At 39.8% G+C, this 23,413-nt stretch overlaps 1 protein-coding gene across 9 annotated transcripts in view; it reads left to right on the top strand.

The window, feature by feature from the left end:
* RAPGEF6 (Rap guanine nucleotide exchange factor 6) overlaps positions 1 to 23,413 on the top strand; it is a 187,858-nt gene that overhangs the window by 90,147 nt on the left and 74,298 nt on the right. For all 9 annotated transcript variants that reach the window (XM_053912195.2, XM_053912196.2, XM_053912194.2 and 6 more), the window contains 8 exons: positions 735 to 866; positions 10,806 to 10,983; positions 13,063 to 13,199; positions 15,327 to 15,485; positions 16,052 to 16,204; positions 18,450 to 18,614; positions 20,507 to 20,614; positions 22,658 to 22,861. In XM_053912195.2, coding sequence (XP_053768170.1) covers positions 735 to 866; positions 10,806 to 10,983; positions 13,063 to 13,199; positions 15,327 to 15,485; positions 16,052 to 16,204; positions 18,450 to 18,614; positions 20,507 to 20,614; positions 22,658 to 22,861 — 1,236 coding nt within the window. The remainder of the gene's footprint in view (positions 1 to 734; positions 867 to 10,805; positions 10,984 to 13,062; positions 13,200 to 15,326; positions 15,486 to 16,051; positions 16,205 to 18,449; positions 18,615 to 20,506; positions 20,615 to 22,657; positions 22,862 to 23,413) is intronic.

The raw sequence follows: 23,413 nt of genomic DNA, 5'->3' as shown, positions 1-23,413 counted from the left end.
CTATCAATATTAATTTTTAATTGTAACCAGTTAATGGTTATTGTAAACAGTTACAATTAGCACATTGATTTTTCTGCTGCCTTTCTAAATACATATAATAGAGCTATAAAATGTCCTCTAAGTATGGCTTTAGCTTATTCCATAGGTCCTGATACATAGCATTTCAGTTTTTATTCTGGGTAATATTTGCTGGCTTCCAGGTATGGCTTCATTGATCTGTGGACTATTAAGAGGTCTGTTTTATAATTTCCCCAGTACATGATAATTGTCTACGTTACCTTTTTTTTTTTTTTACTTATTTCTACCTTATTTGCACTGTAATCATGGGATATTGTGCTTTAATCCAAGATACTGCTGTTTTATTGGTGTCAGCCACAGTTTTTTACTGGTGTGTGTGCACACAGGTGTACAACAACATTCCTTCCCGTTCCAGTGGGAACGGCTGATCTGGGGGGAGGGCAGGCTTTTCCTCTCAAATACTGTTACTAATGGTAGTCTTTTTTTAAAAAGTGTACATGGGCTTTCACGGTAGGTTTGCCTAATAGTATCAGAGTACTAATGTGGTTATCACTTCCTAGGAGTTTTCCTAAGCAGAGAGAATTTAGGTTACAAATGAAGTTGCACAGTAATACACATAAAACAAAAATTTGTTGCAGAAGTTAACATTGTGTCATGAACTCTTACGAAGGGGAAGTTTGACATTTAGAATATCTGACGTTACTTTTCTTCTTCAGCTTCCAGCCGATCTTACAAAGATGCACATTACAGACGGCACTCATCCACAGGTGACTCACGTGTCTTCTAGTCAGTCCGGTTGTAGCATCGCCAGCGACTCTGGGAGCAGCAGTTTATCTGACATCTATCAGGTAACAGCGTGGGGTCTGTGTGTTGGGTCTGCTGCCACGTACCCTGTGCTTGTGCCGGAGGTGCTCACATGTCTGCAAGTAGGGTCTGGAACTCGGGCATAAGGTTTTTGGGAAAATGGGCTTTACTTACTGTCAAATTTGCAAGCCTAATTAAAGAGATGATCTGTCTTTTAAGGGCGATTAAGTATGGTCCAACAATGTATGAATCTGGTGGTGTTTTTAATTCCTTGTATCCAGGGTAATCCATGTAATGCTTGCTTTGGTAAAAAATTAGTTATTGAAACAGTTGAACTTAAACTTATGAAAAGGCAGGTTTTTATTATGACTGTGTACGTCTTCTATAAGTAAAGTCGTGAAGAAGATCAAAGTTTCTTTTGTATTGTAAAGGCTCTATTAAATTTTCTAGTAGCCACATTAAAAAAAAGGAAATAGGTAGAATGAATTTTAGTAATATTTTATTTAGCACAATCTATCCAAATAGTATCATTTTAACATGTAACCAGTACTGTAAAATTATGAATGAGTTACTTTATTTTTCACACTAAGTCATCAGTAGTCAGAGTGTATGTAAACTCACAGCAACATCCCGATTCAGACTAGCCAGAGGTCAGGTGCCCAGTCTGCGATCCGTCAGTGGCCGCGGTGTCCTACTGATCTGTTGACCCAGAGTCGTCTGAGGAAAACTTTTCAGACTGTGGTTCCACTGAGTTACCCAGATTCAGGTACTTTAGGAAAACCAGCATCCTTCCTTGCGGAGGTTTGTAGACGGATGCAAGGTGGAGAAAGCCCTACGTTGGGCTTATGCACGGTGTTCTGCACGGAGCCATTGGTCTGGCAGTCAGCATTGCCCCTGCTGACATTTGTGATAGACAGCGTGAGGAGTTCTCCCTGTTCACCAGTTTCCAGTAAACACAACAGGAAGTACTTTAAAAGTAAAGTTAAATACGATACATGACTCTGGGAGCACTTACATGTGTTTGCGTAGTTGTTGGACGCCATGCATTCTGCCCTTCCCCAGAAGAAGTATCTTAGGGAAGAAATAACAGTGGTGGCACACCGGAAAGTCAAAGTAGATTCCTGTCTTCTCTGGACTCTGTGTTTTTTCTAGAGAAGAACCTTGAGGAAGATTGACCCTGCATTGGTGAAGTTCAGGGATGTGGCTCTAGATTTCCCCCAGGATAAGTGGGAATGTCTGGACTTTTGTAGAAGAGACTCTACAACAGAGATGTGGTGTTAACAGACTATAGATAACCTAGTCTCACTAGTATATCCATTTCTAAGCCAGATGTGGTCACCTGCTATGAGCAAGGAACAGAGCCCTGGATGACTGAGAAAAGGGATAAGAGGGTATCATGCCGATTGAGATTCAAGGTCACTATGCTTTACTGTGAACTAGTGAAGGGCTGCACACGGTTATCTTTGGCAAGATCGTAGAGGAGATTCTGAAGCATTGTGCTTACGTTAGCATCTACAGGATGCTCACCTACTGGCTCACCCACCTGAGGCTGGGGCTGGAGTATACCTACAGGTGTGGTTGGAGGCCTTTTGCTACAGGACTGTGGCCTTGTAAGTGGCTGACCTGCTCCAGCCTTCCATTTGTTTTGCTTCCTCAGTAGCACCCTCTCCTATCATTCCAGCTTTTCAGAGTTTCATTTTAATAGTGGATTAAACCGTGGACAGGTATCTTTGCCAGCTGCCCTGCATGTCAAAGGAGTTCCTCCGTGACACAGGGAAGACACCTTTTCATAGCCCCGAAACCTGGGTGTCACCATTGGCTCTCCCTTGGTCATCCCATTCAGCATCAAATTATGTCAGTTCTGCATCCTACATTATTGTGTTTGTGTGCATATGTTTGATGTTAACTGAGATGTAATTTACATCTAATAAAATTCCTCCTCTTTTGTGTAGCCGCTGTAAAGACACAACATTTCCATCACCTCAAACAGTATTTTACACCCTTGTGTAGACGGTCCCTTCTTTATGCTGAGCCCCAGCCCCTGGCAACCACCAGTGTTTTCTGCCCTTAAAGCTTTGCATTTTCCAGAATGTCTCGTAAGTGGACTCATACATTTAAATGATAGCACAGTGAAACTTACAAAGTAACCCAATAAGATAAAAGTAAGCCTTAATGAATTTTGGGAGAGTGGACAGATAAGAGGAGCAAAAACAATGAAATTCTAGAACCAAAACAGGAATTCAAAAATGTAAAAGAGAAAATTGTCATAACACCAAAGTCAAATATGCAAAAATGTAAGATAAAATATTTTAAGAGTAGCCAAAACAGGTAAAAATTTTCAAACTGAGGCCTTAGTTGAGCTTTAGGACAATAGCCAAAGGATAGACACAGTGTAAAGATAAAAACAGCGAGCCAACAAAGATAAAAACAGAAGGAAAACAAATCAAAATCTTGAAGTAAATATTTGTGCACTCATACTTACGTGTATTTGGTGTGCGTGTACATGGAATACAGATCTGAATCCAAGAGGACCAAATGGTAACGGTGGTAGGTTTATGGGTACTTTTTATTATGTTCCTTAAGCTTTTGTCATGTTTTTCTCAATGAACATTATTATTTCTGAATTTAACAAATTTTAAAGAGGATGTAAATAGGGTATACAGTTAAATAAAAGTTGAATAAAATTGTGGGAAAAGATTAAAGGAATAATTAGTAAAGGGTAAAAGGAATAAGAGCAAAAATAATAGATTGAAAAATATATCCCCCAAAATGCAAAAAATCTAGTCTACAATAAAAAAACCAGATAAGCAAAAAAAAGGATAACCAACCAAATCGTATGTGTGCGGTCAGATCCTCAGGACTGAAACGCAGGGAAGAAAGAAAGCTTCAAAATCAGCATTGTACCCTCAGTCTTTTCCTGACTTCAGGCCTTCTTGAGGTATCTATTAAACTTTTAGTTACAGGTGTGCGTTCCCCTTTGCTATCCTTGGCTGGCAGCAGTTAAAGGGCTTTGTCTGGTTATCCAAATTTCTTAGCATTTGGGAAATTTGAAAAGTGGACATCCAACCCAGTCATAGCTTGTACCAGTAAAAGCAGAACCTTGTAAAGGAATGCAAGTATTTTTAATTTGGAGGGTTGGTGTGAAAAGAGAGGAGAGTCATCCTAACAGCAGTTCTTAACTGGAAAATTATTTACACCATTTTACATGGCCAAACATGTGTCTGTGCTCCTGTGCATTTCTTTCTTGGGAGTTCTCATGTCTTCTGGTTTAAAAATAAAAGCCTTTGGTTCTCAAAGAAACTTCAAGTTAAGCAGATACCACAGTCTGGAAAAAAATGCAAGTGACGGTTTTGGTATGAATATGTTTTTTAATCAGATCACCCTAAAATGTAGCTAAAAGTGTGCATTTATATGTTCGAATGTTCTTGAGTAGAATATTTTATGTATTCTAAAACAATGCTTAAACAAAATAGGAGTGCTTCTTTCTAGGTTCCTTTTTCTATTTATTTCAGTCCTGTCCAAGAGCTGAGACATTGTGAAATGTTGATTCTTGAACTAAAGCACTTGTCTTTTCACTAACTTCCAGTCTTGCACCACGTAACATTTGTGATGTTGAAAGAAAAGCTAGATCCAGGTGGTTTAAGTTAAGGAGGAAGCCCACCATGCTCTCTGCTCGCCCTGTGCCCACCCAGAGTTGGCAAGGGAGCCAGGGGAAAGGGCGGGGAGGAGGGATGCGCAGGCAGCCACCCCTGCACAGGGGCACATGCACTCACACTCCTGAGCACTCACTCACTTCTCTTCCTTCCTTTTCTCTTTATCTTTCCTCCCAGTCCAGTTCCTCCCTCTCTCTCCTCCCCTCTCTCTCTCTCTCTCTCTCTCTCTCCTTTTCATCCCTTCTGTTATTTCTGCTCTCCAGCTTTATCTCTCAGATCTCTTTCCATCTCGCTGTCCCTTTGTGTTCCTTCATTTCTTTCCCTCCCTCCCCCCTCCCTGCCTCCTTCCTCCCTCCTGAGGACTACTCTCCCTCCAGTGGTGCTTCTTCCCATAGCCCTTCTCCAGTACCCCCCAGCATGTGTGCATACACACACTAAAAAATCGTATTTTTACTGTGCATTTTCTCCTTTTAGGTAAGTTTAGATACACAAATAACAGTACTTAGCAGCATCTTACAGTTGCCTGCCGTACTCCATGCAGTAACATGCTGCACTGGCCCGGGACCTGGGAGCAATGGGCCGTCCCGTGTGGGCCCAGTATGTGGTGTGGTAGGCTGTGCCCCCAGGTCTGTGTGCGTGCACTTCGTGACTGCCCGAGCACCAGATCGCCCTCCTTTTCTCAGAGCATATCCTTGTCTTTCAGTGACACGTGACTGTACTTTTAAATAACCCGAGGCACGCATTTATCCCCGCCTATAATTTTTACTTCTACGTAAGATGTAAACATGTTTCTAAAAATCCCGACGTTGGATTCAGTTATCACCTCACAGCATGACTCCTTAATTCAGAGCTCTTCTGCCCAGTCTCTCCAGGCTCTGGTGCCACGTGTCCCTGGGATGTCCGTTTGACACCTCGTCTAGCTGTGCCTACCACATGTTTTCTTCCCCTTGTCTTCAGTGTTTCTGTTAAAAATATCATCTGTGTCCTAGTTAAAACCCGTTACCTTTGTTATCTTTTTTAAACTTTCACTTGAAATACGTTGCAAAAAACAGCTAGGGCTTTACTCCTTCATTTTAAAAAGCTTCCATGTTTCACAGTTACCTAATTCACATTCTTCATTTCAAATTTGTATTCAAGTTCCAAGTCTTTCCCTTGTAACCACCATCTGCAAATCTGGTTTGATATCCCACTGTTCTCCACTTGCACATTGTAGACCCCGGCCCACGACTGACACATGCCGTCTGTGCCAGGACTGTGTTTGCCCCTTCCTAGGGAGGCGTTCGGCCACGCTGCTCTTCCAGCAGCTCCACCTAGATCAGGGGCCCCCAACCCTGCCCCCCTCCGAGGATGGCTTTGCATTGCCACCTGAGCTCCGCCTCCTGTCTCCCCCCACCCCACACCCCGGTCTGAGGAAAAATTGTCTTCCACGAAATCGGTCCCTAGTGCCAAAAAGTTTGAGGACCGCCGACCTAGATGGCATCTTTGCTCTCTCTCACACATCTTGGAACCCCACAGCAGTTCTTCCGCGCGCCACGCCTCTTTCCATTCTGTTGTTTGGTGCAGTTATGTTACGTGTACACTTGACGCTTCTTATCATTGTAGTACATCTGTAGAGGGCAGAGTTTTTTTCCTTGTATATCCCGTGCTGAGTTGAGCACAGTTTTGGCTCTTAGGAAGTAATCTAGATTTTTTTTTTTTAAGTTGAATTGCATTTGTAGGCAGAAACCAATATTGTTTTCAAGACTCACTGCTAACTAAAGCTTGATTATCCTGGGCAAGGGAGGCTTTATTTTGCCTGCCTGTCCTGGTGTAGAGATTTTGGAATGGTCGAGCCTGGACAGCACTGTTGTGAAGGATTCATTTTACAGAATTCTTGCCCTGACCAGAAAGACAGAGAAGAAACGTAAGGACGAAGTGGTCCATGAAAAAGGTTGAGTGGAATACTGAAAACAGGAATGCAGGAGATAGAAGCGCTGAAGCCCCAAGGTTCTGGCTTAGTATGTGCTCTAATTAGAAAATGTGACTTTTGTTTGTGTAACTTTTCTTTCTAACCTGTAGTTCCCCTTAGTGTAGCTTCATGTTTATCTGGATGCAAACAGGAAAAGGAAATCCTCTGTTGGTTTAGTTGGGGACTGCCGAGTCATCAGAAATATCTCCTTTTACTGTCTGCCTCACCAAATTATATTTATTCATACATGTTCATACTGCAGGAAAGGAAAAACACAAGAAGTTTAGTATTTGTCTTACTATTCCTTTCACCAATGTACTTGTTTTTTGGACTTCCTTTGTTTAGTGTAACCCCCTGTTGTATTCAGGTGCTGGGTTAAAGTAGTTGAAAGGCCAGGGCTCCTGGCCTTTCATGTGCTCCCTGCCTTAATGAACATGGCATGCACACCTTTTGACCCACCTTTTTTGTAACAACCTGTGACATTATCTATCATATGAACCTCTGAGGCTCTGTTGAATTTTCTTTTTGGCTTTTTTTTTTCCCCTATCTGCTTCATTTTTGCTATTTTTGATTGCCCTTCTTCAAGTTCACACTGTGTACAGTGTACATATCTTTGAGATGTCCCATTTTTCCCTAAGTATGTTTGCATTTTCTTTTAAATCCTTGAACTTCTTGATAATAAATATTGGACATAGTTCTCCTAATTCCATCTTCTTTGTCATTCCTAGGCCTGTTTGTATTGATAGATTTTTTATACTGGTTATGGATCACATTTCCCTGCTTCTTCAAGTATCTAGTGAGTTTTTATCATATGCTGGACATTGTGGATACATTTAAAAAAATTCTCACCTAGTTATTAGAGAATTAAACTTCCTGCCCAGGAAGGAACTGCATCCTCAGAAGAATCCAGTGAGCTCCATTCCTGCTGGCCATCGTATCTACCTTTACCTAAAGACCTGGCTTGCCTTTGTTTAGTCAGAGAATGAGACCATGGACTCTAGCTACATAACTTTATTTACTTATTTTTAAATTAACCAACTTTAAAAAAATTTCCTAGCATGTTTTTGGTGACTTTTTTTCTTTACTCTTAATTCTTTTTTGGCACCGTCTTTGTTTATTCTCAACATTTTAACAGTTTAGTAGGTTCTCATAACTAATTTTATTCATCTTTTTTTTCCTTGGTATCCTACTTTGAAAAAATACGGGTAAGAGAAAACAATTGTAAGGATAGATTAAAATCTTTGCTCATGGCCTTAAACGTTTCCTAAAAGAGTTCTTTTAGCAGCCTTCTCCCAGTACCTACCTATGACTTCTGAAGAGCTAGTTCCTTAACTGTCTTCACTTCTCGGGCAGATGGCGATAAGCCTTCCCTGTTGTCCACATAACTGAATTGCATCTTGCCTTTTTGTCTGAGCCATCCATCTTTTTATTAGACTTAATCTAAAAGGTGAGAGGTGAGACTAGGTTGAAATCACCCGGGTCAGGGGATGAAAACCCGATACTGAGGTGAGGACAGGGTGGTTTCAGAACCCAAATTTGTATGCAGATTGTCCTCAAGAATTGATAAAGTAGAAAAAGGCTATTGCAGGGATGAGCTTCTTTATTAAAAAAAAATTAAATTGTGTAGAAAATACTGCTTTAGTGGGTTTTTTTTTTTTTAACACTAGTTCCTTGGATTCACAATCAGCGTATGTAAATAAATTAGGTTTTTAGAAAAGTCAGTTTAGCATGTTTATCAAGTGTTTAAATTAAAACTACTGTCTTGGAAAAAGAATTATAATCTGCTAGCAAGTTTGTGATTCTGAACAGACATTACTCAGAAATACACTCCATTAAAACCCTAAAGTTTCATAGCCAAAAAATAACTCGGGAGAGCATACTAGTCCTGAGGAGGGTTGCTTCTGTATTATCCTATATTGCCTAATCTTACAGATCTCAAGTTGGGTATTTAATCTGGTACTGAAGGCTGTGCAGAAATCCAAAGGAGGTATAAAATAGGATCTTAGAAAACCAGTTAGGACTCTTCTGCAGGTATCAGTCTTAACTTGAATTAACAGCAGCCAGAAAGGGTAATTTATTGACCCACAGAGAAAGCAGAGGCAGTTCTGGTCTCAGGGAACCTGGATGCCTGCAGGTGTCTGCAGTCTGTCTCTTGTCCTTGGGCTCCCTGTGACTGGCTTGCTCTCCCTCTCTCCTGTGACACTTTCTGTCACAGACACTCTTTGTGCTAATGCCCTTTCTGTCTTTGTCCTGCATGCTCTATTTCTGTTGCTCTGTTGATCTGTATCTTTCTGTCTGTCTCTGTCTTCCTGTGTCTGCCTTTCAGTGTACTTTCAGTTCCCCTGCCCCTCTCTCTGCCTGTTAGTTCCATTTTCTCCCACCACAGAAAGGCTTTCCCATATGGCTATAGGCTGCTCTGCATCCCATTCTTCAGATTCGGGGACCAGAGGGAAAAGGACACTCTGCCCTCCAGCTTCAGTTGTAAGAATCCAGAGAAGAGGCCCTTTCTATCTTAGTGCACATAGCCAGGGGCAGGGCACTGCCCCCTCTGTAATCTCTGGGTTAAGTCGGAGGAGAACAGGAATTCCTTAGAAGAAGGAATATCCTCTTCTGGGCAGACAAAGCCAGTAAATATTCAGTATAGGAGATAAGACTGAAATATTTGAAGATTGTGTTCAATTTCTTTTTTTCTGTGACTGCTTCAGTATTCATGCTTTTTAATATCTATCAAGTGAGTATAATATTTAGAAGTATTGCCAACTAATCCACTTCAAGACAAATTTTATTTCCTAAAAGACATCTTCAGTATTTTCAATGAATGATACTGACAAAGTTCCTTTGGTTTTTTCCGTACGATGGCTCTCGTAGCACGTAGTTGCAACAGTTTTGTTAGATTGCATTATGACGGCTGTCGTATCAGCATGCATTTAAAAAAAAACTTAACCAAAATTGGTGAATTTTTGTGTAGCCATTTTAATATTGAAGATGGGAGAAGATATGCAACATTTTTGACATATTATGCTTTATCATTTCAAGAAAAGTAAAAAGACAACTGAAATGCAAAAAAAGATTTTTACAGTATATGGAGAAGATACTGTGACTGATTGAACGTGTCTAAAGTAGTTTCTGAAGTTCTGTGCTGGAGATTTCTTGCTGGACCATGCTCCATGGTCGGGTAGACCAGTTGAAATTGATAGCAGTCAAATCGAGACATGAATTGAGAACAGTCGATGTGGGAGATAGCCAATATACTCAAAATATCCAAATCAATAGTTATTGGTAAAAATGAAAAAATATCTTCTATTTTATGGAAAAAAACTGAACGAACAGTTTGACCAACCCCGTATTTATATTTATAGTTCTTTAATCTTTATTGTATTTTTTCCATTACCACTTAGTCCCTTTATACCCCCATTTCCCCATCAATCACCACACTGTTGTCCATGTCTATGAATCCCTTTTCCTTTTTGCTCAACCCTTCCACCCCTAACCTCCCCCCACACTAGCTGTCAGCCTGTTCTCTGAATCTGTCCCCATTTTCCTTGTTAGTTCAGTTGGTTCATTAGATTCCACATATAAGTGAAATCATATGGTATTTGTCTTTCTCTGACTGGCTTATTTCACTTAGCATAATGTTCTCCAGGTCCATCCATACTGTCACAGAGGGTAAAGTTTTCTTCTATTTGTACAGTTATTTTAAAGCCTCCTAGTTCCTTTACAAGTATCTAAGACTAATGTTTCCAGCGTTGAAATTGTAAACATAAGTCTACATTAAAGACTGGTTAGAATAATCTCTGCTCTTCTTGATACAATGTTAGATTCAAGTAAGTTCCTGGGAAATTACAAGTATTTGTTCAGTCATTCACAGTTGGTCTGTTTTAGCACTTCTCAGAACTACTCTTTACTTGTGTTATACGTCTGTTCTTAATTTACATGGTGGTTTGCCCTACTAGACTGTAAACCTCAGTGATAAAGGAATGCTATTTTACTTACAACACCCAGGGTAGACTGATAAGTACTCGTAAAATGATTGTTGGTAAAATATATCTTTCTTGCACTTCATGTTTTAGGAAATGTACTTTTTGGAAATATGGGAGTTTTTTGGAAAACAGGCATTGAAACATTGACTGATGTGTGAGTCTCCTAAGCGTGTTCCCCACGTCAGATCTGTCACCCGGGGGTCACGCTGTGGCGTGATGAGACTGCGTTTTAGGCAGAGAGAAACCTTATTTGAATAAGTGTCATTTTGTTTTTGACGCAGCACACAGTATTGCCTAAGTCTCTGTAAAGTTTGGTGTTGAGGGATAGTTTTGATTAATTCAGACTGTGGAATATAATTTTTATAACACGAAATGATAACTGATCAAGATTTCTTTCTGTAGGCTACGGAAAGCGAGGTAGGAGATGTAGATTTAACACGTCTTCCTGAGGGACCTGTTGATTCCGAAGATGAAGAGGAGGAAGATGAAGAAATTGATCGAACAGATCCACTGCACGGGCGAGATCTTGTTCGTGAATGTCTTGAAAAAGAACCTGCAGACAAAACTGATGACGACATTGGTAAAACAAAAATACGTGTGTGTGTGTGTGTGTGAACAATAAGAATTTTGTAGTTTTTAGATATTGCTGCGTAACAAATTACCCCAAAACTCAGTGACTGAAAAACAACACACGTTTATTTTCCCCTGCTTGTTGTGGGTCAGGAACTCAGGAGCAGTGCAGCTGAGTGGCCCTGGCTCGGTGGCAAGAGGTTGCAGTCAGAATGTTGGCAGTCCTCCCAGGCTTTGCTGGGCTGGGCCAGAGGTCCTGTCTCCAGCATGACTACTTACATGCTTTTGGCACAAGACTTCAGTCAGTCCCCACTGTGTGGGCCTCTCCAGAGGCTGCTTAAATGTGGCAGTCAGCTTCACCCAAAGCAAGTACTCCAAGGGAGTAAGGCAGGCAACACAATGTCTTTTAGGGTCTGGCTTCAAGAGTGATATATCATTACTTCTTCCAGTTCTGTTTGTCACACAGCAACCCTCATGTAACATGGGAGGGGAATGCATGAGGACAGAACTACCAAGAGGGAGGAATCGTTGAGAGCCGTCTTTGAGGCTGGCTGCCCCGGTTTGAGAGCTTGTTTAGAGGGTGTGGCAGGGGAGCCCAGCTATTTGTATGCCCTTGAGCGAAGAACAGTCCTCCTCTACTGGGGAAGGTTGTGCTCTTTGACCAAGTGCTCAGCTCTGGGAGGCGTGTTCATGGAGCTGTGAGAGAGGAAGGGGACACCGCTCAGCCTGCCAGATCAACTGAATCAACCCTGGCGATCAGTCGGGTGACAGACGTCTCAGCCAGACCACCCTCACTCGCGTCCTGGCTGCCCAGATGTATAAAAAAAAAGCTTTGATTCCATTAAAGTGATTTTCCCCTTCATGACATAAGACATTGAAAACACAGTACATCATTGTCCGATGTCTATGAATTAGCTTTTCAAAACAATTTTTATGTTATCAAAATCATAGTTTTACTCTTCTGGCTTGAAAAGTATGCGTATCATTTTTGGTTAAAACTATGGATTTTCTTTTATGCAATTTCTTACAGAAGTAGTAACTATACTTAAGGTGGTTGTATAATACTAAAGATGATAATGTTATCTTTAAAGGCAGAGGTTACATAGTGTCATTATGTATTGTTATGATTCATTTAAGATGTTGTCCTAGATTTCCCTGTTACAATAGTCACTTGGCTGCTGTTCCAATAAGAAAATGCAGGTACTCATAGTCCTGGTCTGTGAGAGTAAAGCTCGGTGCGTTGGGACACTGCTGGTCACTCTGCTGACTTAGAGCGAAGTAGCCTGCAGTTTAGGTTCCTGTGAACAGTATCTGGACAGAAACTGAAAGTGCATTTTTTTAAATGATAAACAGTTAATACTATGCTGTTTTCACAAAGCTTTTAAAAAACTGAAAACTCTGCAGGTGGGCGGCACATTACAATCATTCTCGTTTCGTTAGCTGACTGCATACACGTGCCCCTCCCTGTATTTATCTTCATTACTGGTATAGCGTGTGTACCAGGGAAAGGCCTAAGGCAGACCAGGCACTCATCAACATTTGTTGGTTAAATTAAAGAGAGTTCCCTTATGTTCTGTGACAGATCTTGAACTAGAATTCATATTTGTTATCTCTGATTTAATTAATCATTGCCATACATCAATAACATTTTTTCTTAAAAACTCTGGCCAAATAAGAACTGGACAGCAAGCTTTTTCACTAATCTATTAGATCAGGGGACATCACTATACTAACCACCATGGAGTGGCATCTCAGACTGGGAAAATCAGACAGACTCTCCAGCCTCATCTAACTGTGTGTGTTCCAGCTTCTGTCCGTGAGTGGGCACCACAGATGAACCAGGAACACACACAGTTCTGTGAGTTCTGGTGTCCTCTAGCGTGCCTGTGTTTGCGTGTGCGTCTGAGCCCGTCTGGTAGCCCAACGACCGGTTTTGTTTAACCAGCAGTCATCTTGGGCCTTGGTTTCTCACCTTTCGCAGCATGAATTCCTAAGTGATGGGGAAATTAGGCATTGAATTCTAGATTTTGTTGTATCTTTAAAGTGTGGTCTTTGATGGTCTGTGCACTGCCCTCTCTGTGTTTTATAGAGCAGTTACTGGAGTTCATGCACCAGCTCCCTGCGTTTGCGAACATGACCATGAGTGTGAGGAGAGAGCTCTGCTCCGTGATGGTGTTTGAGGTTGTGGAGCAGGCCGGGGCTGTGGTTCTGGAAGACAGGCAAGAGGTAGGCTGGCAACTAAACGCCGCACACTGTGGAGTAGCGGGGGCAGTTTTCAGAATGATGCACTTCCACAAACTTGTGTAAATCCTAATTTAAAATGTATACAATTGTTTTAATGAATGCTGAGTTTGGGATAGTTATCATTTCTTGAGATAAGGTTTTACTTTTGTTTTTGCTCTGTGTACTTTGTCTTAATTTTTATTTCCTAGCAGTGGATCTTGCAGAGAATAAATGTTTGATAGATAATCTTCATTGAACCACGTTTGTTTTCACTTCTCAAATTAAGTTGTAAGACTTTTTAAAAATTCTTAATAATTCTACCTGTATATTTATATCATTATTATTGTTTAAAATGTTTATCAGGTATATAGTCAAGTCTCCTTATTCTTTTGTATATTATACGTGTGAAAACAAAAAAGACTGGAGGAACCGTATTGATACCGATGCCTCCTAGTGGACTGTCAATTGAGGCATTTATGTGGCGATTCCAAGTTCAGAACTGCTCACTGGGAGCTTGTGGGGAGGTAGAGGGAAAAGGCAATAAAGTTGAAAGGTATTGCTGTTAGGAAGTACTTCACTAGTTTTCCTATCAAACTGATAAAAGTTAATGCTGAGATGTTAATCAGTGAACATTATATACTGCCAGTAGTATCTCTGGAAAGTCATTTAGAAATTTTTAATATGGACATCAAAGTATCAACAGCTTCTAACCTGTTATTTCCTTCATTGAGTGCCTTTCGTTGGACATCATATAAAACTCAAAGACTTAGGCCAAAAGGTGATCATTGCAGCTTATGGAAATTGGAAATGACAAAAACTATCTAATTAAAAGCAGTGGTTAACTACATTATACAGCCATGAAATATATTATTATGGAGGTATTCAGGTCATTTTAAAGTTTGATGGAAATTCTCTGAAAGCAGGCGTTGTCTTGAGCTTTGTTTACATGCTTTCTCCCCACACCCTTGGACACATCTGGCACACAGGATGTGCTCAAAAAAAATGAACGTTGATGAACACATGAATATAGAACTAATGTTTTTAAAAGGCAGGATAGTCTTAATATTTCAACAACATAAAATAATATAAACATAGATAAACTTTTAACTACTGTGTAAACAGTTTTATTTTCTATTTTTCACAAATTTTTGTATTCTATTAATTTTCAAAAATTTTTATATTCTGTTAATTTTCTACATTTCTGTTGGCAGAAATTTGTTGCGTGGCTACTTTGTGCCAGGTGCTAACTTAGACACAGGGAGTATATAGCCGTGGGAAAACCAGACACAGTCCTTGTCCCCAATTCATGTAATCCACGTGAATATATTTTATACTCAAAAGAGAAACTAGAAAAAAGCACACTTTTGAAAAAGCATTATCACCAGTGATTCTCCTTCAGAACTAATCATTCAAATTTCCCTTTAAATCTCATTAAAACTGTTGAAAGTTTAGATATTGAATGAGAATGAGAAAAGTTTAGATACTGAATGAGATAAAGGTCTGCTCTACCTTTAGAATCTCTCCTTCAGACACTAGATACTGCTAATAGAAATGAAGGCAGTGTTTTCTTAACATTAGGAAAGTCTTTGAATACTATCTTACGAGATATGCCTTAAAATTTAGGCTTTTAGTAGTCTTTCTGATGATCACTAGCTATCTTTTTTTTTTTTTTTCCTTTTGTGTGCTTGGGGTGTGCCAGGCATGGTTCTAAGCACTTAACTTGTAAAACTTCAATTGACACAAAAGTTCTATCATAGTTACTGTTATGCCCATTTTAGCAACAGAGAAACAGGCCCAGAGAGGTTAAATACCTTGCTTAACGTCACTCAGCTCATCAGTGTTAGGGTCTGGACTCGGATTCCAAGAGCCTGTGGTCTTAACCATCACATTATTTGGTCAGTTATGGAAGGCTCGGAACTCACACGGTGACTAAAAGAAGAAAGAGTAAATTACGCTTCAGTGGTTTGCATGGAAGGGCAGTAGGTGTTACTGACAGTATTTAGTGATATGAGAGGATCTCTTTATTTTAATTACACAAGTTATCTACATATTGATTTATTATTTTCAAAGTTAACATATAACTATCTTTTTTTCAAAAATGATTCTTAAAACCTGTCTTTTTCTCTATAGCTTGACTCATGGTATGTTATTTTAAATGGCACTGTAGAAATCAGCCATTCAGATGGAAAAGTTGAAAATCTCTTTATGGGAAATAGTTTTGGAATTACTCCCACTCTGGATAAGCAGCACATGAATGGAGTGGTGAGGACCAAAGTGGACGATTGTCAGGTGAGCCTGTCTTTCTGGTCGGCACTCTTGTTTGGTGACTTAAAATGGCTAAGCCTGTTTTTCCTTCCTTAAAGTAAAATAGCTTTGAGAATTGCAAGTTTCAAAAGCTCAGAGTTAATAAAGGAAATTAGATTTTATATCTTACATGTTTGTGAAACTGAACAAATTGTAAACTTTTAAAAGAACGTATAACAAATGAACGTTGGCTTGTTAAATCTTCTATCTGATATTAGCCAGCTTACTCCTTTTTTATTTGTAAAAATGAAGGAAAGAAATAGGAACTTGTGAGTTAGTTTCTAACTCCCGCATCGTTTTCTTTTGCATAGTGTCAGTTTTGAGGGTGGTTTTTCACTTCTCCTTTTAGAGCACAGTTCAGATTCAAAAACTTCTTGGTCTCTTTGTGCATGAATTATTTATTTCATCTTGATTTTTGGTACGGGTTGAAGGGATTGAATAAGAAAGAACCGATGCCCCTGGACTTCTTACCTCTGTGCTCTGCCTTAGTGCGCAGCGATGTGTTTATGTACTATAGATTTATTGGTTGTCCCCATGTCGTTCTCGGGCAGTTTGTCTGCATAGCCCAGCAGGATTACTGGAGAATTTTAAATCATGTGGAAAAGAATACCCATAAAGTTGAGGAAGAGGGAGAAATTGTTATGGTGCATGAGCACCGTGAACTAGACCGGAGCGGAACCAGGAAAGGACACATTGTAATCAAGGTGGGTGTTTTTTACTTACTATTATTCTAGTCACTGGTAGAATAAGGCTTTCATCTTGACTAGAGGGCTTTGGACTACTTTTTGAGTAGTGCAAGATCATTCACCGACTTTGAAATTAATTTAAATGACTGTCTTGGTTCTTTTTGCCTTTTCCTAAGCTGATTTTTACACATTTTAATGAAGAAGAGTGATATTGCTGTTTAATATCAGTATGGATAAGGTACTGTTTTAGGAGATACTGGTCAAAGTTTTTCTTCTTAAATTCTTTTAATGATCCATGGATAATGGGAGTTAATTTCATCAAAGACAGCAGTATTCCTGAAACACAACAGAAGATAACAGGACCACCCATAAAGGCACAAAGAAACATAGGTGAAGATACAGAATACTTAGTGGATCCCTAGAGCCTGTCCTCAGACAGGGCTAGGGAATGTGTTAACTATAAATGCACACACATCCGTAGCTTTTGTACATCTAGCTATTGTGAGTTTGCACCAATTCTGCCAATTTCATTACTATGCCACAGTTTTTTCAAGCCTTTCCTTTCCATATTTATAAATACCTTCCCCGACCATGGCTCTTTTTATGCTCTGTATAGTTACTTATTTGTTCATTGTAGCCAGTCTCTGCTTGCAGCCATGCCCTTCCCCTGAGAACTCTGCACACCCTGTCTCCAGCACCCCCCACTACCCCCACCCTGGAGTGGATGCTAATGTGCACCCCAGTGACGGGCCTTCAAGTGACTCTGGGGCTCATCTTTACTTCTCCACAGGTGTCCTGCCACAGTGATTTAGCCCAGCAATTTTCAGCCTTTTTCATCTCATGGTGCACATAAACTAATTAGCATTCTGTGGCACACCAGAAAATATATATAAGTTTTTGCCAGTCTGACAAAAAATAGGTATAATTTTGACTTATTCACACTGGATGGCGGCTGTTGTGTTGGCTGTTGTCATTTTTTTCATTTGACAATCTGAGGGAAAAGAGGTCGGTGCCCCTGACTAAATAGTCAGGTATTGCGTGTTTTAAAAACCATTGCAGCACACCGGTTGAAAATTGCGGATTCAGCCAATCAGAATAATGGCCTTTTTTTAACATGTTGATCATTTCCACACATGACTTCGCTACACATGATCTAAAAACCAGATTTAAGTGACTTCAAGTTGTGATTGGTCTAAAAGACTCTCAATGATAAACCTGGTTTGGCACTTTTAGAGTGTTTTGGAGGGTAGACATTTGAACGGCATGTGGTTGCCTTGTCCCATGTATATTGAATAGGGTGTATGAAGAGCCTTACTTGTGCCTTCCTGCTAGAGGAATGCTTTGTATACATTGTTAGCAGTGGGTACCTACCTTTTTTAAAAAGTAAATTCTTAGGTATGAACACTGTTAGTATTAGCGTATGTTTTCTATACAGCTTTTCTGACCTATGAATTGTTTAGATGAATGAAGCAAATTGAAATTTGAGGTAATGAGCAGCAGTTGGTTTTTATATTTGGCTTAACATCTGGTTTATTTCTATATTTGTTTGGTGTACCCACTTTTGAAAAGGCTTGCAAAGATAATAAATTTTAACATTGATTTGGAAGCTCAAAGATGAGCAGTAGATAAATGTTGTTTATATTCCTTTTCATAAATTTGGAGGCAGGCAAGCAGTTAAAACTCTGAATCAATGTAAAAACTCTTTAGGACTTCTGGTTCCTCTAAAGATGGTGAGCTAGCATGGAGAAGCTATAGAAGAGGAAACTTCTGTTCTGGGAAGTAACAACAGGAAAACATGCTCTCCTGAATGGGTGTGTTGATTCTCTAGCCAGAGGCAGGCAGGAGAAAGTCTGGAATATGATTGAATTTGGAGGGAGGTTTGTCGTCGTTTTTCTTTAACTCTCACCTTGCCTTCCGTTCCCTGAGACAGTCAGCACTGCACCTTCCCTTGCAGTAGAATCGGCAGGGCCACTCCACACGGGGGTCAGTCAGTGAAGGTCAGAAGCCCTGCCTTGAGGAAATGGCCAATAAAAACAGACGGCTGAGTGAACCTTTATTCCTCTGCCTTGTCTCTCTCTCACCCTGGGTGCTGAAGCATTGCAGCCTGTAGAGACTACCTAATTCCAGTGCTGAGTGTTTGAAAGGTGAAGCTCTTTGAGGACTTGTCTAACAGAGTGGCTGCAAAGGGAAGTGATCAATAGGAGTTCTTTGGTTGTTGAGCTATTCGTTTATTTTCTGATCTTTTCTATCCTTGGACTTTTAGGCCACGCCTGAGCGTCTCATCATGCATTTAATAGAAGAACATTCCATTGTGGACCCCACTTACATAGAAGATTTTCTATTAACATATAGGACATTTCTTCAAAGTCCTTTGGATGTTGGCATCAAACTTTTGGAATGGTTTACAATTGACAGCTTAAGGGATAAGGTTGGTTTTATAAATATGAAAAACATGAAAGTGGTTTTGACCTTTAAATTTTATTCATAAAACCTTTTGCAAGTGATAAATGTTTATTTTATTTTGATAAGATTCAGTTCACTTAAAAAAAGAGTGAACCAGTGTTAATGTATCGCTGTGTAGCTGTTACCATGACCCAATAGCATGTGAAAAGTGGATGTGAGCCTTGAAAGACGCAAGCTGCAGTAAGGCTCTGGTGGGGCTGTAAATTCAGGAAGCATGCTGGCCACATGGGAGTGTCTGAGCTTTCTCAAAATGTTTAGTGGTTTCTGAGGGAGGTTTAAAAGTTGATCGATAGTTTAGAAAGAATATGCACCAACTATTTTTTTTCAAGAGAGCTTAGATTATTTGTAAACCCCCAAATAGAATATGTTGAGTTTTTTTGTGTTTATATGATTTGAAACAGTTGGTCTTTTTACCTTAATTTATATTTGCTGTGACTTATTTAAATCTACTTTTGAGTATTTTTGCATTAAACATTATTTGCTATTTTAAATAGATTATCTTCTTTCATGGGGTATTTATACAATTAATGGAAAGACTGGTAATACCTTGCAAATAGGAGAAATTCAGTTATTTTAAGAAACATAAAAGTAGGGCCATAATTGCCTAATGTGTCTAGTTCTGTTTTAAAGAAATAAGTTAGATGTAAATGGACTGTGGAATTCTATTGTTTAGGAAACTAGAGTGTCCAAAACAATAGGCTTACCCCCCCACACACACACACTTCAGAGTTATAAATAGTTACTTTGATTGCTGAAAAACAAAAGATGCTAGAAATGAACAAAAATGATTTGAAGACAACTAGATATTAACATGCAAAAGAATGAAGTTGGATCCTTACTTCACACCGTATATAACCTTAACTCAGAAGGGAACAGAGACTTGAATACAAGAGCTAAAACTATAAAATACAAAACTCTTAGAAGAAGGAGTAAAAAGAATCATAACTTCAGATTTGAAGGATACCCAAAGCACAAGCAACAAAGGAAAAAAAATAGATAAATTGAGTTTTATCAAAATTAGAATGTGGCGTAGCCTTATAATGAAATATTATTTAGTCGTAAAAAGGAGTGAAATACATGTATGGTCTGGGAAAACAATATGCTAAGTGGAAAGCCAGACACAAAAGTTCACATATTATATGAATATCCAAAATAGGTGAATACCCAGAGACAGAAATGCCAGTCAGTGGCCAGAATGGGTGAGGACTGCTCACTAGGACGGGGGAAGGGTGGAGATGCTGTGGAAGCGGGCGCTGGGCGTGGCCACTGCGGGCGTGCTGAATGCCAGCACGTGAAGTGGGTAAATGGTGGGTTTAATGTGTGTTCCCCCACAGCTTTTAAAGTATGTGACTTAATTGACATTATTAGCTGGGCACATTATTCAGTTCAACTTTCATTTGTTAGTTTTTAAGTCTGTTAGTCTATGGCATGGAGTCAAATCAGTTCACAACTTTGAAAACTCACAGTATTTATAAATGAAGTTTCAGGTTTGTTTTTGTTTATAATTTTGGTTAAACATGTTCTTGGCGCTAGAAACACTTTTGGTACTGGTTGCCTGCCCTTAGAAGCTGGCATTCTAAAGTACTGTGTGAAATACACACCCCATGTGCTTACTCTCCTCACCTGAACCTGCAGGCTTCTGTTTCCTCACTGGGGGCGCAGGGTCTTGGCTGTCTGTTACTTGTGTGCCCAAGGAAACAAAAGCTCAAACTAAACCATGTCTCTGTGTTAAGAGTGAACTATTACGTACAGGAAAGGGGGGGAGCCATAAAATGAGGTTTAGACGTGCTTTTGGAACCTGCTTTTGAAAATGAATGCCTCTCATAACTGTACGCTGCTTCCTTCGTGTTTCCACAGGTAACACGGATTGTATTATTATGGGTAAACAATCATTTTAATGATTTTGAAGGTGACCCCGCTATGACTCGGTTTCTGGAGGAATTTGAGAAAAACCTGGAAGATACAGTAAGGCTCAAAATAACTTATCTTTTTATAGAGTTTAGGGATTCTGCCCCCATTTCTCCAAGCCAAGGACAGCAATTCAGAACAGGTTTCATTCTCTCCTATGTCTTGAATGTCTGTTCTGAGAACTCAAATCCACTATTTTCTTTTTCTGCTCATCCTCTGCCCCTCCAACCCAAATAAACATCATGCTTCCTCCTGATTCTCCTGTTTCTGCTTTAGGATTAATGGTAATATTTTTCCCAGCCACCCAGACTTTCATACTGTGGTGAATATGTGGTCCCCTCTCTTACTTGAATGTCCTGGCCAGGATGTCCAGTCAGCTGCTGAAGTCACCTGGGTTGCTGATTTTAGGCATAAACCTGTTTCCCATGGTCTGTTGCTCAGCCATTTCTTCTTCACTTCCCAGTTTAGGGCTTCATTTCCTTATTCCCTATCTGTTATAACAGCCTCTGATTTTAGGTCTAGCCTTTTCCTCCTTCTGGCCCATTCTTTGTGGCCAACAGATTGTTTTTAAATCACAAAGAAGATTAACGTTACTCTCTCCGTCAATAAACCAAAGTATTTTTTACCAAAATAATTCCTCACCCATATATTCAGTTCCCTCAGCTGCATTTTCAGCCTTTTCAGGCTCACCCTTGATCATAGCCGACCAGATTACTTCATACTCTTTTCCAGTTCTCTGAAGCTGGAATTTTCCTCTTCCAGTCCTGTTTGAAACTTCAAGGCCTATCTCACACATCAGATCTACATTAGACTTTGTAAGTCTCCCTTCTGCAGGTGATTTCACTTGTTCTAAATATCCAGCACCTAAGATAGTCACCTCAAGGTCCTCTTAACTTTAACAGTAGCTATTTATAAATCCATTTTATTCTCCCCACTAGATATAAAACTTTGAACTGCAACGGGGTTGTCTGCTTCAAGCAAGTGCAGTTTTAGGAGTAAAAAATAATACAGCTGAGGAATCACTGCCTGGATTTACACCCAAAACCCATCACTTGCTATGTGTGAACTTGGACAAGTTGCCTAAACTCCTGTGCCTCAGTCGTCTTATTTTATAGATAGTAGTCACTAGTTTCTTGGGAATGTTGTAAGGACTATAATGAGCTAATGGATGTAACAATCTGAGAACAAAACCTGGCACATAGCAAATGCTCACGAATTACTGCTTACTCATAGCGTGTAAGTGGATTGAGTTTTAGAAGATGGGGAAATTGGCAGATTTGTGTCCCTTTTCCTACTGCTTGGTTCCTGCAGCCTTTTAAGCATCACATCTGCTGTATGCAAAGTGGGGAGAAGGAACGGAACTGGGGAGCTTGATTAGAGGTCCCAGCGGCCTCCATCACCCAGCCTCCCAGTGCTGGTGTATAGATATACAAGGGGCTCTCAGAAAGTAGAAGCTTCCTTAGTCATGGGGTTTTTTAAGTAATCGTTTTGTCATCAGTTATTTATGGCATTCTCCTTTAAACCTTAGCTTCTGTTAATGGACATAAGATTTATACATACTACAACATTTGAGAGTATGTGGGATATTAAACTGGTGTTAGAACCTGGAATTTAGAATATTACTAAGTTTAAGGAAGTTCTAAAATAATATAGGAATAACATTCCTTGGACAGTTGGAGACATGAATGTATCTTTGAATAATAAACAGTTTTTGGAATGGTAGTTCATATCCTTTAAGGTTTTAAATAAAGGTTTAAAAAAGATTTGGGTTTTATATAACAGCCAGGAGCTATGCAGGATAGAACATTATATATTAGGGAAGGTTAAGGAATGAGTAATTTTCTCATCATTCCCCTATAAATGAAATACTTTGAAGTCTTTTCTGACCTGTGATTATCTAGAAGTTTTCATGTTGAGAGATTCTTGAGAGCGCTCTGGGGTGGAAGATACCCCTCCTTCAATTTTATTTACCCGGCTTACATGTTCTTGACTCCGTATTTCAAATGCAGCTCTTCTTCTGATAATTTTAGGTGATTTTTTTAAAGCCCATAGGAGTAGATACAAACATTTGTGTACATTGTCCTCTTTTCTGCTTTCTAGAAAATGAATGGTCATCTCCGGCTATTGAATATTGCATGTGCCGCCAAGGCTAAGTGGAGACAGGTTGTGCTGCAGAAGGCCTCCCGGGAGTCCCCTCTGCATTTCAGCCTTAATGGAGGGAGTGAGAAGGGCTTTGGTATTTTTGTCGAAGGAGTAGAACCGGGCAGCAAAGCTGCTGATGCAGGGCTGAAACGCGGGGATCAGGTAAGTTGGCGATGTCCAGCTTCTCCCACTCATGGCGCACACACACTAATTACTGAAATTCTATAGCACACCAGAAAACACCATTTTTGCCGGTCTGACAAAAAAAAAAAAAAAGTGTGGGTATAACTTTGATTCTTTCACACTGGGAGGCTCTTTTTGTGTTGGTTCTTGTCATTTTTTTTATTTAACAATCTAAGGAAAAAGAGGTCAGTACCCTGACTAAGTAATCAGGTGTTGCATGTTTTCAAAATTCTTGCGGCACGCCAGGTGGAAATTGCTGAGGTAAGTGAATATCCAACCACCTGAATTAGAACCTTCTTATAAGTGATATGTCTGCTCTTTTTTCTCACGTGGGATTCTTCGGATAAGTGCGATCACTTTAAGGAAATACCGTTAGAGCTGCTTTTTTAGATACGGTATTTTAAACGGCTTACTTCAAAAACATCTTTGTCATACATCTGTTACTTCTAATGCAGAGTTTGATAGAGTGTGGCCTGAAACGGCATGGTCGTCTGGGCACTGTCGGCACGATACCTTTTTGAATGGTCCTGC

Source organism: Desmodus rotundus, chromosome 10, assembly GCF_022682495.2.
Source record: "Desmodus rotundus isolate HL8 chromosome 10, HLdesRot8A.1, whole genome shotgun sequence".
Classification (NCBI taxonomy): domain Eukaryota; kingdom Metazoa; phylum Chordata; class Mammalia; order Chiroptera; family Phyllostomidae; genus Desmodus; species Desmodus rotundus.
Note: the sequence above shows the minus strand (reverse complement) of the source record. Positions and strands in the feature narration are given on the sequence as shown.